Raw genomic sequence first — 16786 nt, forward strand, 5'->3', positions numbered from 1 at the left:
GGTGGAGAAGAGAGATGCAGACCTAGTCCTGGTCACAACGAAAAGCCTTTTCCCTAAAATTTAATAGCATCAATGTAATTTTCTTTCATTTTGACTTAAATTTTAAATAATTACTTGTCCTACTTAAATGGGGTCAAAACGAAAATTTTTCTTTCTTGTAAACCAAGCAACAAGAATTTTCCTGTTGCCCCGTAATCTCATTCGCCAAATGGACTAATCCCCTTCCCCTATGGTTTCACAAACAACCCCTTAGGTTTTAGTATTTTTTAAAATACCCCTTTTTAATTGAAGCAGAAAAATTCCTATGGTCTGGTTTGCAAGAAAATTTTGTCTGGTTGAAACTTAGGTTGTGTTTGGTATGCATTCTTGGAATGTATTCTAGGTCTATTTTGCATTTTCGAACGATAAAAACAACAATTTTTATCATCCGAGAATGTAATTAAAATCAATCCAGAATACATACCAAACATAGTCTTACTATATGATATGCTATGATATGGATCAGCCCATGTGTATCACATGGCAAATTGGCAATAGATGGCAAGGCTTTAAATCAACAATAAATAAGTAAGGATTTTATTTATGAGTTTGGATCAGCTCCCCATACATCAAGCTTGAAGAGTAAGAATTTCCTGATAAAATGTGTCTTTCTTTTGTGAAAGGGCATTTATGAAAAACCAAAAAGACAAGTGTTGTCATGAAACAGTACGTAAATGCTTGACCTAGGAGGAGGAACTAATCCGGTCGAGATATATATGTAGAAAGAAAGATCCATGTGAGAATAAAGAAATTCCTAAAAAAATATACAGTGACAGTGACAAGGGGTACTCATGTTTGAAGAAGAAGAAGAAGAAAAAGAAGAACTAATGATGTGTCAAGGGAGTTACCAATATAATTAGGGCAATTTACACATACCATCCCTGAGGTTTAACGAAAATATAATTTTACCTCTTAATTTTGGATAATTCTACATATCCCCCTGAGGTTTACAAATGTTAACAAATACATCCATTCCGTTAGTTCTTGACTAATAATGTTAAGATTATAATGTGATCTAATAGAATTGCCCTTGCAAAGAAAACCAAAAAATAAAAAAACCCTTGCAACTCATCATCTCCAAATCGATTGGAGAAGATAAGTTTTGCAGGTATCCCTTTCTCTCTCCTCCTTTCTCTCTCTCTCTCTCTTAAGATCTGTGAAAGTTCTGATCAGATACTTTGTATGTGATTCTGCAGACCTTGATTATATAACTTTGTTCTGCTTTTTGGGGGTTTTTTCTTCTCTCTAATAACCCTGAAATAAAATAAATCACTCATCTTCATCATAAAAAACCAAAGCTATTACATAAACAAAATAACATGGCAGCTTGAGAAATCAGAAAAGAAGGAATCAAACCCTAGTAGAGATAGGAAGCTTTTACCCATTAATCCATTACTTGCAGCACTTACTCCATATATTCCGTATTCTTGACCAGTTTTCCGAGACCCAACTTGACGAAGCGAGCCCAAAACTATATATAAACATGAGCAATCCCAAATATAAATCCCAAATCTGAGAATGAACAGGGGGAAGTTCAGTCGGTTTGCAAGGTTCAGGCAGTACGGCTAAACCAGGGTACGGTGGAATAGGGTTTCGACCCTGGGATTGCATCAGGGGGATGGAAACTTGGGGTTTGAATTGCCCTAGGGAGATGATGTAACTCTCAAATTAAGTTTCAGTCCTAATCGATTGGGTCTTAGGGAGTTCAAACTTCAATTTCAGGCTGCTTTTACCGCTAGACATAACAGGAATAGAAGAAGGAACAGGGATGGAAACAAAAAAGGAAAGGAGGAATTAGTACCTGAGTTGAGAAGAGATCAATCAAGAGCAGGAAAGAGAGAGAAGCAACAATCAAACCACTTTCGACTTTTCACAAGAACCAGTGTAAGCTCAAAATTTCATGCAATTCTCTAAAAACTGAAACTCTCGATGGACTCGCTTACATACATAACAGAGAAAGAAAAATGGATACCTGCAACTTATCTTTTCCAATCGATTTGGGGAAGATGAGTAGTAGGGTTTTTTTTGTTTTTGTTTTGTTTTCTTTGCAAGGGTAATTCTGTCAGTTCACATCATAATTTTAACACTGTTAATCATGAATTGACGTAATGGATGTATTTATTAACGTTTACATACCTCAGGGATACATAGAATATAATTATCCAAAACTATGGGGTAAAATTATACATTCCTTAAACCTCAGGATGATATGTATAAATTACCCACATAATTATTAGTGATTTTATTCCTTTGTAAGTGAGAGAGAGAGTGGAATAAGGGTGAAGTAGAGAAGGCTATATAAGGCTTTGCCTTGAACAATGGAAGAAAACAAGTGTCAAGAACTTGAATAGAGAGAGAATAGTGAAACAACAACCTCGAAGCTAGTTTAAACTAGTGGGAGGTTGGCTGCAAAGAAAGAAAGAAAGAAAGAAAGCCCCCACAACAACAACAATAACAACAACAACAAAACAGCAAGGGGGCCTGGGGAACGAACATCAATAATGGCACGAGGCAAAGTTCAGTTGAAGCGGATCGAGAATCCGGTCCATAGGCAGGTCACCTTCTGCAAACGCCGAGCTGGGTTTCTCAAGAAAGCTAAGGAGTTATCTATTTTGTGCGATGCTGAGATTGGTATTATGATCTTCTCCACCCATGGAAAGCTATATGAGCTCTCTACCAAAGGGTATCTCTCTCTCTCTCTCTCTCTCTCTCTCTCTCTCTCTCTCTCTCTCTCTCTCTCTCTCTCTTTCTCTAGATCTCTCTCTTGCTTGTTCTTTTGATGGATGGATGTCTTTAATTATCTGTGATTTTCTTACAATGTTTCTCTTGACTTGTTTAATTAAGAAGCATGGAACAGATGATTGAGAGGTACATGAAATCAACTCGAGCTGCTCAAATTGGAGAATCTGAAACAAAGTTTAATCTGGTAAGTTAGCCTTTTTGATTCCTTAATTAAAAACTTCAAATGAAAAAGAGAAAATATATTCATTTTAGAGATATATATTAGAGAGTAGTAGAAAACTTCAATTCTCCCATATTGATATTGATAAGAGCTTAACACATCTCTCTCTCTCTCTCTCTTGCATGAACACTACTAAGATGTTTGAGATATGGGGGAACTGTTTTTGTTAATTTTTTTCCTGTCCACTATTATTGAGAATAAGAGGGAATTAAGAAAGCAATAAACCAACCAGGCCAAAAGGGAACATATATTCATCAATTACAAACAGGAAACATAAATCTCAAATAGTGAACGGGTAAGCTCGAATATACAAACAGGAAACATTTCAAACATAGGCACCCCTACCCTAGGCCTACCCTATCAATTCCTTCTTTTGCCAACTCATCTGCCCAGGAATCACATGACTTTGGCTTCCATTGGAACCAACTAGCTGGTGTTCCACCATGTCCAGCTCCTATGCCTTTTGGCCACTGATGAGAAATGGGATCGTGATCTTCTACGGCGCGTTGCCCGTAGTGGTCTGAGCGGCGCACAAATAAGGCGTGGTGCAATGATGGCCTTATCTCGCTCGGACAAGGCGCTTGAGTAGGGGTAAGGCGGTCATTGCGCTGTACCCTGTATGTGTGCCGCTCAGGCCGCTACGGGCAGCACTCCATAAAAGATCTAGATATATACTGAGAAATGTTATGTTTCTTTCTTTACTTATTTTTCTGGGGAATTGAAAGTTTTCCTACACCAGGGTCAGGCACCATCCTAGGGTCATTAATGCCTGACCACCTTGGAGACGATTTTTTTTTTTTTTTTTTTTTATGAAACAAAATAAATAAAGATCAAAAGAGATTCCATAGTTCAGAAAGAAATACTTAAGTATCAATCATAAATATTTTGAGAAAAAAATAAGATCGAGTTTTCCTTCAACCATATTGGTCAACGGAGACCGAAGACTTGGATCAATGTTGAGAGAGTATCTGTGTAATGATGTATCATATATATATATGTGGGACATCATTGCACCACAAAAGAGTTTATATATACTTGAATTCTTGAGTGTTGAATGACTCAATGGGTATTGTCACTTCCTTTTCTTGAGTGTAGGGCCATGTTGGGTCCAATCCCATGTGAAGTTTGATAGGTGTTGGGCTATGTTGGGTCCAACTCATGTGAAGGCAAGTGCCATAAGAGTTGGTAAGCACTTTTCTTAGTGAGTTGTAGAAAGCGAAGAGACACTTTAGAAGAAGTGTGTAGTGGATTTTCTCCAAAGAGAGAGAGAGTGACAAGGTTAAAGAAGAGAAATAATTTAGCTTGGTTGAGAAGCTAAGATGAAGGGGTTTTTTTTTTGAGAATTAGTGACAAGGTTAGAGAAGAGAAATAGTTTAGTTTGATTGAGAAACTTGGAAGAAGGTTTTTTTGTGAGATTTTGGAGAAAAGAAATAGTTTAGTTAGATTTTCTGGAGGAGGTTTACTCTCATGCATGGTTAGCCATTCTTGAGGCCGGCCATTTCTGCTATATCTCACAGTCTTGTTCAACCGGATAATTGAAATTGCAACATGTACTTGTTGGTTGGGTTCTCCAAGATTTGAGAAAAAAAATTTGGTGGATTTTAGAGGTGATTTAGTAGCAGCATCTTGTTGATGTGCAAGGTAACCTTGTAAAGTCTTCAAGTGCTTGTTTTTTCTCAATTTTCTTATACGTAAATCCCAAGTTTTGGACATAACCATGAGAGGTGTAACATTGTAATCCTTATTATTTGATTTTAGTGGCTTAATCTCGAAATAGCACTGTGATTTTTCCCTTCACGTTGAAGAGTTTTTCATGTTATATTTAGTGTTTGATTGGCTTGTGTTTTTGCTTGTTCTATTTCTGTTTTCGTTTCTGTTTGCTTCCTGTGTGTTGCATACAATTTCATGAGCTGCTTCATTTTTTATTCACACAAGTGGAAAATTTTTGCTGCACCTTTTTCCCAACACCTTATGGTATAGTAAATGAGCACAACAACAACTCTTTTTTTTTTTTTTATCTCAATTGTATTCTTCCTTATATGTGCTGCTTTATTGTTGGGACTATTGGTTTATCCCAACTCTTGACTGTTAGTGGGAAATTAGGGAATAACCACACTTAGGAAGGTACTCTACGAAGATAAATAGAGGAGAAGAAAGGGGACATTGGCACCGGGTGAAGAGGTCCTACAGCAATTTCTGGAGGCAGTTCCATTTGGCTGGCTGAAGAAGAGGAGCGGAGGAAATGCAGTTTTGAGTGAGTGGGTGGTGGGAGGGAAATACTAGCGTCGAATCCCTATGCGGGGAGTTGTAGAAGGGGGCGGGGAGCATCGTAGGTGGGGGAGGGGGGAGTTGTAGAGGGGGATGTAGAAAAACAAGATCATAAAATGATGCAGAAAAGAATAGAAATTGCAAACAACAATCACATAACTTATACAAGGATTTACTTTGTTCCGCAAGATTGCCTAGGTCCATGGTGAGATAAGACCTACTTCACTATCAATGGAGAACAGGTTACAAAGAAAATCATCTCGCTACAAATATATAGGGAAACCCTACATGGGTACATATTAGCATTACTGGCCATCTTCCTTATTTCATTTTACATAAGTGCAGCCATGACTTCATCCGTTTTAAGGTCTCCTTCCTGTTCAAGTGAGTTGTCATTAGGTGATCGATCATATGATTCTAGAAGCGACGCTAGCAACAATAGTGTTTTGTCTTCATCTTCAATCGAAACCTCCAGCCTTGCAAGTCTATCCCCATGTGTCTATCTCTCTCTTCCTTAAAACAAGGGGGTAGAGCTGTTTTTTCATATGGAGAGGAGAGAGATAGAAACATGGGAGAGTGCATGATGGTGTAGGCCACACTCCCAGACAGAGTTCTTTTTCTCTACAAACAATTAAAACATCTACTCTTTCAAATAATAAAATAATTACCTACTCGTTATTCTCATGTTGCTTAAATACACGTAGAATAACTTTACATCTTCTAACCAATTATAACTCCTTACAATTCCTATTAACTAAACCACTAATTCCATGCACATCCTATCTTCTTAGGACTCCCACGTACTTGCATACATGGCCCCCCTTGGCATTGGTCCCTATAAATGTATGGACTTTCACTTGAGTTAATAATCCCACATCGACTGTGGGTGCTCTAACTATCTAGTATAAGAGCCACAAGAGGTCACCCCACTTTGAACCAATTGATTTTAAGATGGAAGCCTCATATTCATAAACCAGTTTCCTTGTCTTTAAAATATAAAAAGAACCACTAGTTCTTAGCATTACAACCTAATATTTAAGACTAGTAATATTTTTTATGATCTATTGTCCATCAGGAGTTACAAGAAGAAATAAACAATTTGAAGCAAGAGATTCAGCAACTCCAGAAGGGCCTTGGGTAAGATTCTTATTATAGTTCTATTAAATCATAAACAAATGTTAATTTACTGAAAAATCTATTACATTATATTATTTTCTTTCAGGTATATATATGGCCGGAGAAATGAAAATATGACAATGGATGAATTACTTGCTTTAGAGAAACATCTAGAGATTTGGATGTGTAATATTCGTACAGCAAAGGTCGGAAAATCAATTTTATTCTTTTTTTATAATTTAGTTCTACATGATAATATATATGATCTTTTTGTGTTTTTTTTTAAATTTATTTGAGATTACTAATAATTATTAAAACTTTTTATTTCACAGATGCAAATAATGTTTCAAGAGATTCAATTGTTGAAGAATAAGGTTTGTCCTAAACTTTATTTTACTTACCTAGTAGCTACCACACAATTAATATAGGCATAGGATGTTGTTTATCTATGCCATGGTTCTTATGATAACAGATTGGAGTGTTTAGTGGTTGACCCTTGGTCTTTTTCATCTTTTATCGAAGCTGAGCTTCCTATGGATGCCCAGTGTAGGCCGAGATATCGGTTTCTTTAGTTAATTTTTTTGGTAGCAGTGATTGTTTTGCTTGTGTCTTTTAGTCCCTCTTGTTGATGGCCATGCCGAAGGTGGGAGGGTCTGTTTTGGTTTCTGTTTTAGTTCTTGCCCATTGTCCTTCTCTTTTTTGTAATTATTTCTTTCTTTAATACAAATCATCCTTTTAACGAAAAAAAAAAAAAAAAAAAAAAAGATTGACCCTTGAAGTTGAATTTCCTTCTCTCTCTCTCTCTCTCTCTCCCCTACTCTACTCTACTCTACTCTACTCTTCTCTACTCTCCTCTTCTATGACTAATCTAGGTTTTGTTAGTAGTAGAAAACAAGCTAAAATGATCCATATAGGACCATACATGTATTTACAGTAAAAACAAAACAAAAGTAGTCTTTGGTATCTTGTTCTTTCTTTTCTTTGTCTCTGCTATACCAATTGTACTGGATAATGCCTATAAAACAATCCCTTGGTTATTATAGAACCTTGGCTGTGTTGCCTCTTGAGACCCACCCACTATTATAATTCAGTTTAACAGCTTTTCATAACTATGTGGATGAAGCTTAATTAGTGGAATATTTCAATTTCCCCATTCTTCTTCTCAATTGATTGAAGCTTGTTAGAAGTGGCAAAGAGGTGTCCATTAGAAGATTGAGACTATAGCTTGCTGTCCTCCAGGTTTGGAAAGTAAAATATCTCTTAAACTTCTTGTGATCTAGTTGACCTAATTCTCTCTCTTATCGTCCTTCTTAATTCTTCTGAAAACCAAGATTTTTCATATGCTCTACCTTTGTTTTGTAGAAGATGATTATGTCATCTACAAATTCCAGTTCAGATTATTTTCACCTTCTATGTGACAATCGATAACAAATTAAACCTTTGATAATTAGGACCAAAGACATGACTTAAGAAGAAGCTAATGGAGATTGTCACAAAAATTTTCTTGTATTAATTAATGTCTAGACTTCTTAATTAAATATTCTTAAAACAAAAAATTTATCTATTGCTTGGTTTTGAAGGAGGGAATACTGACTGCAGCAAATGGATATCTTCAAGGAAAGGTAATGAAAATATAGTTTGATATTTTGTTGATTCCACTAATTTTTTATTGGACACACATTCTCTGTCCGGGAGCACAGGCTGCAGCCAGACAATGGGGCAGGACAGGGAAGGGGTTTACGTCATGGGGGGGGGGGGATTGGACATTTCGTCAACCTTCATGTGTCTGGGCGTACCCTGCACCCCTAGTGCAGAGAACTTTATTCCTTTTTCATTTTCACCTGACTTTATAATATACTGACCTGTATGGTCTTTTCTTGATTCTATTTTTTTTGGTTGCAGATATTTGAGCAAACTGGGATAGTTGAAATGCCACCAGCTTTAACAGGACTTTCATATCCACTAACTATTCAAAATGAGGTATTCCAGACTTAGATGCTTAGGTAACCATTGATGACAACTACACTGGGAGATTGTAGTGTTATGGTGTGTTATGGTGTGTTATGGTTGTATGATTGTGAATGTGATGATGTTTTAGTCAATGTTGCTATTAATGGATATTTATTATGCTCTCTCTCTCTCTCTCTCTCTTAAAGGTTGGATCTGATAGTTTGGCAGATTGACCGTAAGGAAAAATATTACTTTTCCACTCCAGTGCATACATGGTTGGCTTGTGAGAACTCATTTTATCATACCTACCAATAACCAGAGGCAGGGTTTTACTATAATACCCCAGATTTTGGAAACCCTAATGTGAGTATGTATGTTGGGATGTATATAATTTGGGGTATATGTTATGTGTGATGTTGTGTGTGCAAGATGCATGTCAGGTGATGTGCATGCATGATGTGATGTACGTGAGTTTGTGGATTATATTGGATATGAAGTGCATGCATGTGTATGATACACACAGGAGAGGTTGGTTCAACCATGAACCAATCCAATTTTTGGCCGGTTTCTAAAATAGGTCAGCTTGGTTTATTATTTACCAAGTCCTATATAAAAGAAATCTAATTTAAGAATAATTGGACTTAAATCTAAAAATTTTTCTCCATTAGTATATGATCCTCCCCCGACTCCACAGTGGCGGGAGCTTCATGCATTGGGTACACCCTTTTTTTATTTGGGAAAAGGCTCTTTGAGCCTAAGGTGTACATTGTACCTCCTCACATGGATTAATATATATATATTATTTTTAAGAAGTCTATGTGTCTATCTCTCTCCACCCCCTAAGCAAGAGGGCAGGGATGTCTTTTCACATGGTATGATATAGACACATAGGAATCCTGGCATTGGCTATGCTTCTGGACAAAGTTCTTTTTCATATTGGTTTTTTATTTTTTAAGAAAAAAATAGTAATTAAAATAATTAATGTGAGAGTATGTAGAATTCATATTACCAGGAGAGTTAGATCACTTCATCATTAATCAGATTAATCTGGTTTTCCAAACCCAATATAAGTATTGGATGCCTCTTGAATCAGATTAAGTTGGCAATGTTGACATATAGAACACGAACAGGACAAGACATATAAGAGGGGGGGGGGGTTCAAGCCCATGTATCCATCCATCAGTGGCCGATCAAGATTAAGCCCATCGAGGTATCTTTCAAGCCCGAGATTTTTATTCAGCCCATGATGACCAACAAGCAAAGACGCGTAATATATTTTTTGGATAAAGTTCTCTATCCAGGAGTGTGGTCTACGTCAACACTCCAATGAGTCTATCTCTCTCTCCTCCCCATATGAAAAGACATCTTTGCCCCTTGTTTTGAGAATGAGAGAGATAGACACATGGGAGTGCTGGCGTAGGCCACTCTCTTGGACAGAAAACTATTTGCTATTTTTTTTTTCTTTCCTTACACAAAATCCCATCTTAGTAATGGTAATTAGGTTCAGGTATCTTCATGCATCCCTATGTTTGTCCACGCAGACACTACTCCGATCATTTTTGTGCACTCTATTATAGTCTTAAATTTTCAATTCTATGTTTTATCACTTGAAAAACTCTATTTGGGATAACATTTTACATGTGAGTAGAGAAACTTTGGCTCTATCCACCCTTGAAATTCCATCGGATTCGACATAGCAAATTGGTCACCTTGATAATCTTATTAAGACAAGCAATTCTAATGAGCTTTACCCATAAAAATGAAAAAAAAGTTAGCATAAACTAATATATGATTATAGATAAGAAAATGTTATCTTGTTGCATTGCATGGCCCCTGCACGAGTATGAGACCAATAGAAGTATACTTGCAAGCATCATGAGAATGGAATTTTCGTCTTTTCATGATGATGGGGTAGTCATTTCTTAACCCTTATGTCTAAGCACAAGGACCACACAACTAAGGTAAAGCTCATCTCTTAATCCTAAAATATTTGCCACGTGGCATAGACCAAATTTTATGGGCTAACAAGGGGGTCCATGGACATTCATGATGATGACACAAACAAAGTCAAATGCAAATTAAAAACATTTAAAACTTCAAAACCGTTGTTGATACTAATTATTGCAGCCTCGTGGTCGTCCTGGTGGAGGAAAAGCTTTCCCGACTCCCAAGTCACCTGAATTTATCCGTTTTCACAGCTTCTTCCCTTGAAATTTAAGAATCCCCACTCCACCGCCCTTCACTCACTCCTTCACGTAGAAACCGTGTCAATCCCTCCCTGACCCTGACTGTCTAGTTAGTGTTAGGAAAGTTTGTTTTTAACTATTAAAAGGCCCATTGTAATGACACGTGGCATACATGCAGCTCTTGACAACAAGGATGACTGTAAGGGTGTCAACCATTTTGATTCTGGTCGGGTTGAATCGGTTAAAAGAAATTTCGGTTTTAATCGATTTCAAATTCAGTCTGGTTTGAGGAAAAGATCCTCTCCGATGCCTGCATCTGCCAGTGTGGTGTCGGAGCTCAACACCTAACAGATACTAAATCTAATTGTGTGGAGTTTATGAAGAAAAAATAAATAAATAAATTGGAGCAATCAAGTTTGATACGGTTGGATATAGCATTTGCCAAATGTTGAGCTCTGCCAATGCAGGCACCAGATAGGATTTTAATCTCTGATTTGATCATTTTTTTTATTGATTTGTAATCATACTGTTATTTTTTCTTTGTCTACCCCTACGAGGTAAAGCCAGGAACAATAAATTCACCCCCAAAAAAAAGCCCAAAAACAGATGTACACGCTAGTCATTGCTCGTTAAGGGTGAGCAACTCTAGCCTTCCTTCGAGTGTGGTCTTGAAGCTAGAGAGTAGATGTATTGGCAAAAGAATCAATTGAGTCCATTTTCAATTTTACATATTTATACATAAAAAGTCAATGAGAAAATTCTTTTTTGTTTTTCCTTCTATTTTTTCAATTTTTTATTGAGTTAGTACCGGTCCAATCTTGGTTTTTATTAATTACGGTTGATATAGGGATTTGATTCGAGACTGTACCGGTCGGTTTTGATTAATCCGACCGGTTCAGGTGAACTTTTTACACCCTTAGATTATTGGATCCCACAGTCAAAGTTGAAAAAGTCAAACGTAATTTACACTTATTTCCAATTTGCAGCCGTTCGCGCGTCCATCCCCCATAAGGTGTCCTCCACTTTATTTAATCAACGCAATATTACAACATCGACTTAATAAATGTCTAGGTCAACTTCAACCACCTATTAAGTGGTGGTCATACCATTTGGTTGTGTAGAATATGCTAGTGTTTTCTTGTGTCTAACTCTCGTCCTTATGAAATAATATATGCATAAGAGAATGTCAATTGATCGTGCAGTGCCTACACTAGGATGGAGTCAATAAAAATATGAATAAGAGCATTTAAGTGAATAAAATTTTTTAGTTCATTGGGAGCTAAACGATAATTTCACAATCTCTAGATACAAGACCTATGCGATCAATTGGCGATACCCCTTATTGTGGAAAGAAAGATAACGTGAAGAGATGCTACATTTATGCAGCAAAAAATTCTAATCCATTAGAATAAGGAAAATGTTCTCTACATTGGGGATGGAGGATGTACCCAGACACATAAGGGTGAGCAAAATGATCGATCCCTAAATGATCAAAATAATTATCACATCCCATCCCATGTGTCTGAGCACACCCTACACCTCGTGCCCTACCAAACAGAGAACATTGTCCCATTGTAATATTACATAATCAAAATTATATGGCCGGTACTGGGTGACTTACAGAATCATTCACAGTGTTCATACATCACAGTGAATGGATGAATGACAGAAGCACGTGACAGGACAAATAAATACGGTTGATGGGATTCCAATTGATCTTTTTTGAGATAGAGAAACTTCCCTGAGGAAACAGGTATTTGGTGACTGTTACATAATAATGAAACTCTCCTTTTTTACCACTTTGCATACACGCTTTGGTTTTATCCAAAAAAAAAAGGCATACCCGCTTTGGTGAGGCTTTGCCCATTGGCTAGGGCTAGGGGTGTCAATTCGCCGGTTTGATTTGGTTTTGATGAAGTTGAATCTATCCTTGGTGTCAATTGGGACACATTGAAGCCGGACCAATAAGAAAATGATCTATTTTGATTTGGTTTAGTTCGATTTTGAATTTTGTATCAAATTGGATTAATAATGGATTGTTGTCGTTTGGTTCGATTCATTTCATAAAATATATATAAGAGTCGTTAATTCAAATCGGGAAGAACCAGTCCGTGTCTATCGGTCCGACCAATTTAGACTAAAATTTGACACCCTTCACTATGTATCATATAGGTCATTTTAATTAGCAGTAAGTGCGCATGTGGGTAAAGTAAGTGTTCGTTGCTATCCATTACGGTCATTGGTGGTTTAATTATTGCTGATTTATTGTCTTTTAATTCTTGTTGTTAACTCCTACTGTAATCACATCTAACATTCTAACCGGCCTCTTGACCAAGTCAATGTTTAGGTATACTTAGATCAATGGTAGGAGAAGGTTGTCTGTACGAACACTTTTCTGTTTGTGACTATCATTGGTCATGTCAACTTACTTCTTGTGTTTGAACTCTTGGGTTTTTTCGTTATGCATTCAATGGGTAAATGTTGACAATATATAGAGTGTCTGTAGAGACCAACCTTACATGGAAATAAAGTAGTTTTTTTTCCCTATTCAAAGATATTAGAATCAGATCCACACATATGCACAATATTCATAATAAAATCAATAACCCAATTTGAGATCACTTCCTAATATTGGACTTAACAGACTTACTCTATCAATGGTCAAAGCTTCACTAATCTGGTTTTATAAAACAAACCAACACAAAAAAAAAAGGGACAAAGTTCCATATAGATTAAGTGATTAGCAAAACTAGCCTATTAATTGGCATGATTCAATTGACTAAATTTTTATTTTGAAAAAAAGTTTTCCGAACCAGCGGAGAGGGTACACTAACACCTTTTTATCTCCCTCTTCAACAGATGAAATAATCTCTACCCCAGAAAATTATCTCCTCCAGTTCCCTGCCTAGCCCTATTCCCTAGTGCCTCTAATAAGGGGGGGGGTCGACTCCACCCAGACAAACTGTTCGGGCAGGCGTAGGATGGTCATTGCACCCCCCTTGTTAAGGGCACTAGGGAACTGAGCCGATCAAGGAACTGGGGGAGATAAAGATCCTCTCTACCCCTATGCACAAAACTCTTTCGTCGTTCCTTATTGATGTGCTCCCTATGCCGTTTGCTTATAACCCTTTTTCTTTCATTTTATAACAAGTAAAAGGGCAAAAGATCATTGCGAGCAGGCTGGCTGAGATTCTCATATGAGAACCATTTTTGTACGAGCTTGAGCCACACAAATGGAATCCATTTGTGGGACCCACCTATCTTTGATTCCATCTATGTGGCTCAGGCCATATGAGAACCTGAGGAAAATTATCTCCTCCAGTTCCCTGCCCGGCCCAGTTCCCCCAGTGCTCGTAATAAGGGGGTGGACCCCACCCGGGCAAAGTGTTCGAGCAGGAGTAGGGTGGTCATTGCCCCCCCTATTACAGGCACTAGGGGAACTGGGCCGGACAGGGAACTGGCGGTGGGGACAAAGATCCCTCGTTCTGTGGCCTCTGATCAACGTGGGCTAATGAGAGTACACACATAGATGGAATTTTTTATTTCATGCAGGATACACGCCGGACCAGACAGCTTCTTTTTCCAGATGTAAAATCTACCTGTACTTCCGTAATTTAATGTGACCATGGATTCATTATTGATCTTCTCTACTCTAACTGATTGAGTAGAAATGAACCGTTGTCCTTCGCCTGCAAAGAATCTCTCAAAATCAAATGCTCTCTACATGCATTAATCACTGTTATACTGTAAACCCTCTCTAAGGATGGAGAACTGTAACTTTCACAAAACCATGGGAGGCTCCATGGGTAATAATAAAAGCTGAGACAATTACTACTCTGTTAAAAAAACAGATGGGCAGAGAAACATTAACTACACCCTCACCTACCGTCCTTCACACGGCTTATTAAACTCACTTCGCAGTTCGCACCCACTTACTCGATCACACTCTAAGCTCGGTCGCTCCAAACCTTCACTACTCATCCAAGAAACTCTCCCTCATTGCTGCTATGGCTAGCAGAAGCTTCTCCTTCCTGTCCTTTCTTGCCTTTCTGTTACTGAGTAGTAGTGTTTCAGGCCAAGAAAATGGTGGCACTGATGCTAGAAGAGAACTAGTTCCAGCCATGTTCATATTTGGAGACTCCCTCATAGACAATGGCAATAACAACAACCTTCCTTCCTTTGCTAAGGCCAATTACTACCCTTATGGTGTGGACTTTGATGCTGGCCCAACTGGTCGCTTCTCTAACGGTTACACCATGGTTGACGAAATCGGTAAACCCCATTCAAATTAACCCTTCTTCTCCTCTCTGTCGCTCTCTGTCTCTCTCTCTGATATTGTTATTGTGTTACAGCTGAACTGTTGGGTCTTCCACTGATTCCGGCATATTCACAAGCATCTGGTGAGCAAATGCTTCATGGCATTAACTACGCTTCGGCTGCCGCTGGTATACTTGACGTCACAGGGAGAAACTTTGTGAGTTTTTCTTCATTACATCTCTGGGTTACGAGTTAGGTTCATGAAGCATCATCTCATGCATGCTGACCCATATTGTGGGATGATCAGGTCCGTCTGATCAGCATTTTATGTTGACCAAAATGCTGAGACTAGATGATGACAGGATCGGATGATATTCACTCATGCATGTTATGGAATTACAAAATTACCCTCGCTCAAATGTCCTAAATGCTGTTGTGCCTTATGATCAGGTGGGGCGCATACCATTCAACCAGCAGATACAGAACTTTGAGAACACACTCGATCAGATAACGGGCAATCTGGGTGCTGATGAAATGGCCAATGCAATCGGACGGTGCATATTTTTTGTTGGCATGGGTAGTAATGACTACCTCAACAACTACTTGATGCCCAACTATCCAACCAAGAACCAGTACAATCCCCAACAGTTCGCCACTCTATTGACCCAACAATACACTCGCCAACTCACGGTAATTCCTCCCCCATTTGAAGTTTTCTTCTATATATCCTCTGAAAGTTCCTTCCGATTTAGTAATAATAACTCAGTGAGTCTACTCATTTTGGAATCGGAATCTTTCCTGGCCCATCTTGCATGGGCTGTACAATACTAGAATTGGGCCCAGGGAGGACTGGGACCCATTGCATAAAGGGCCTTGGGCTTGGGCTTAACTCATTCAGTATTTGATTTTGAATATTTGCCTGTAATGTAGAGCTTATACAACCTTGGAGCTAGAAAATTTGTGATATCAGGGGTCGGACTCCTGGGCTGTGTACCGAGCATTCTTGCACAAAGTCCCACCGGCCGGTGCTCCGACACAGTCAATCAGCTCGTTATTCCTTTCAATGCCAATGTGAGGTCGACGGTTGATAACCTCAGCGCCAATCTTCCCGGCGCCAAGTTCATATACCTTGATGTCTATCGAATGTTCCAAAACATCCTCAATAAACCTAGTCAATATGGTATGTGTGCTATCGCGGGTTGGATCCGACCCGGTCAACCCGTTTCCATCCCCCCTTAACACACACACACACACACTTTATGTTATCAAATGCTCACAAAACCATGATTGGTAGAAGGGCTAATGAAATGAAAATATGGTATATATTTTTGTTGTGTTTTAGGGTTTAGTGTGATCGATCGCGGGTGTTGCGGCATTGGACGTAACGGTGGGCAGATCACATGTCTTCCATTTCAGACGCCGTGTTCGAACAGAGATCAATATGTGTTTTGGGATGCTTTCCATCCAACATCAGCTGTGAATATCATAATGGGAAGGGAGGCCTTCAATGGAAACACCGATGTCGCGTACCCGATGAACATCCAGCAGCTTGCAAATCTTAATCTTCAGCCAAACAACTAGATTCTTACTTATTACTTCTTAAAGAGATTCTAATGTCTCTCATGAATTGAGCTTTTGTAGAATCATATAGAACATGAAATAGGGTATTGCAGTTGTATCACTTCTTGTGTACTAGAAGTGTAAGAAATGGTTGGTTGTTGACCCTCACACTTTTTTCTCCAAACACCACTTCTACTTGTGTTTAAGTTGGGCTGGGTACTTTCAAAATGCAGAACATGTAAGTAAGGCCCATCAATGGCCCATGTAAAACCTTATCTTTTTAGTTCAGTATTTTGTAGATGTGGGTTCAATTTTCTACATTTGTGATTACTTCCATCTTAGGCCCATTCATTTAGGCCCACGTGAATGTGGCCCAATTGATCAATGTGCTGAATGGGTTTGGAACTTTGGGCCCCCATCCTGATTATAAATGGGCTTGCTTCCACCT

General features: G+C 38.3%; 2 protein-coding genes across 2 annotated transcripts; both read left to right on the top strand.

Annotated features, from left to right (window-relative positions):
* The first annotated feature begins 2527 nt into the window (after nt 1-2527).
* LOC122669675 (agamous-like MADS-box protein AGL12) lies at nt 2528-8420 on the top strand. Its single transcript, XM_043866498.1, has 7 exons — nt 2528-2722; nt 2884-2965; nt 6345-6406; nt 6492-6591; nt 6718-6759; nt 7966-8007; nt 8288-8420. The coding sequence occupies exons 1-7, from the start codon at nt 2541-2543 to the stop codon at nt 8378-8380; spliced, it is 603 nt and encodes a 200-aa protein (XP_043722433.1). The 5' UTR covers nt 2528-2540; the 3' UTR covers nt 8381-8420.
* Nucleotides 8421-14509: 6089 nt separating this feature from the next.
* LOC122666973 (GDSL esterase/lipase At1g71691-like) lies at nt 14510-16407 on the top strand. Its single transcript, XM_043863114.1, has 5 exons — nt 14510-14793; nt 14874-14995; nt 15229-15468; nt 15709-15958; nt 16121-16407. Exons 1-5 carry the CDS (start codon nt 14529-14531, stop codon nt 16357-16359), a joined length of 1116 nt encoding a protein of 371 aa, XP_043719049.1. The 5' UTR covers nt 14510-14528; the 3' UTR covers nt 16360-16407.
* Nucleotides 16408-16786: the final 379 nt, after the last annotated feature.

Source organism: Telopea speciosissima, chromosome 7 (assembly GCF_018873765.1).
Source record: "Telopea speciosissima isolate NSW1024214 ecotype Mountain lineage chromosome 7, Tspe_v1, whole genome shotgun sequence".
Classification (NCBI taxonomy): domain Eukaryota; kingdom Viridiplantae; phylum Streptophyta; class Magnoliopsida; order Proteales; family Proteaceae; genus Telopea; species Telopea speciosissima.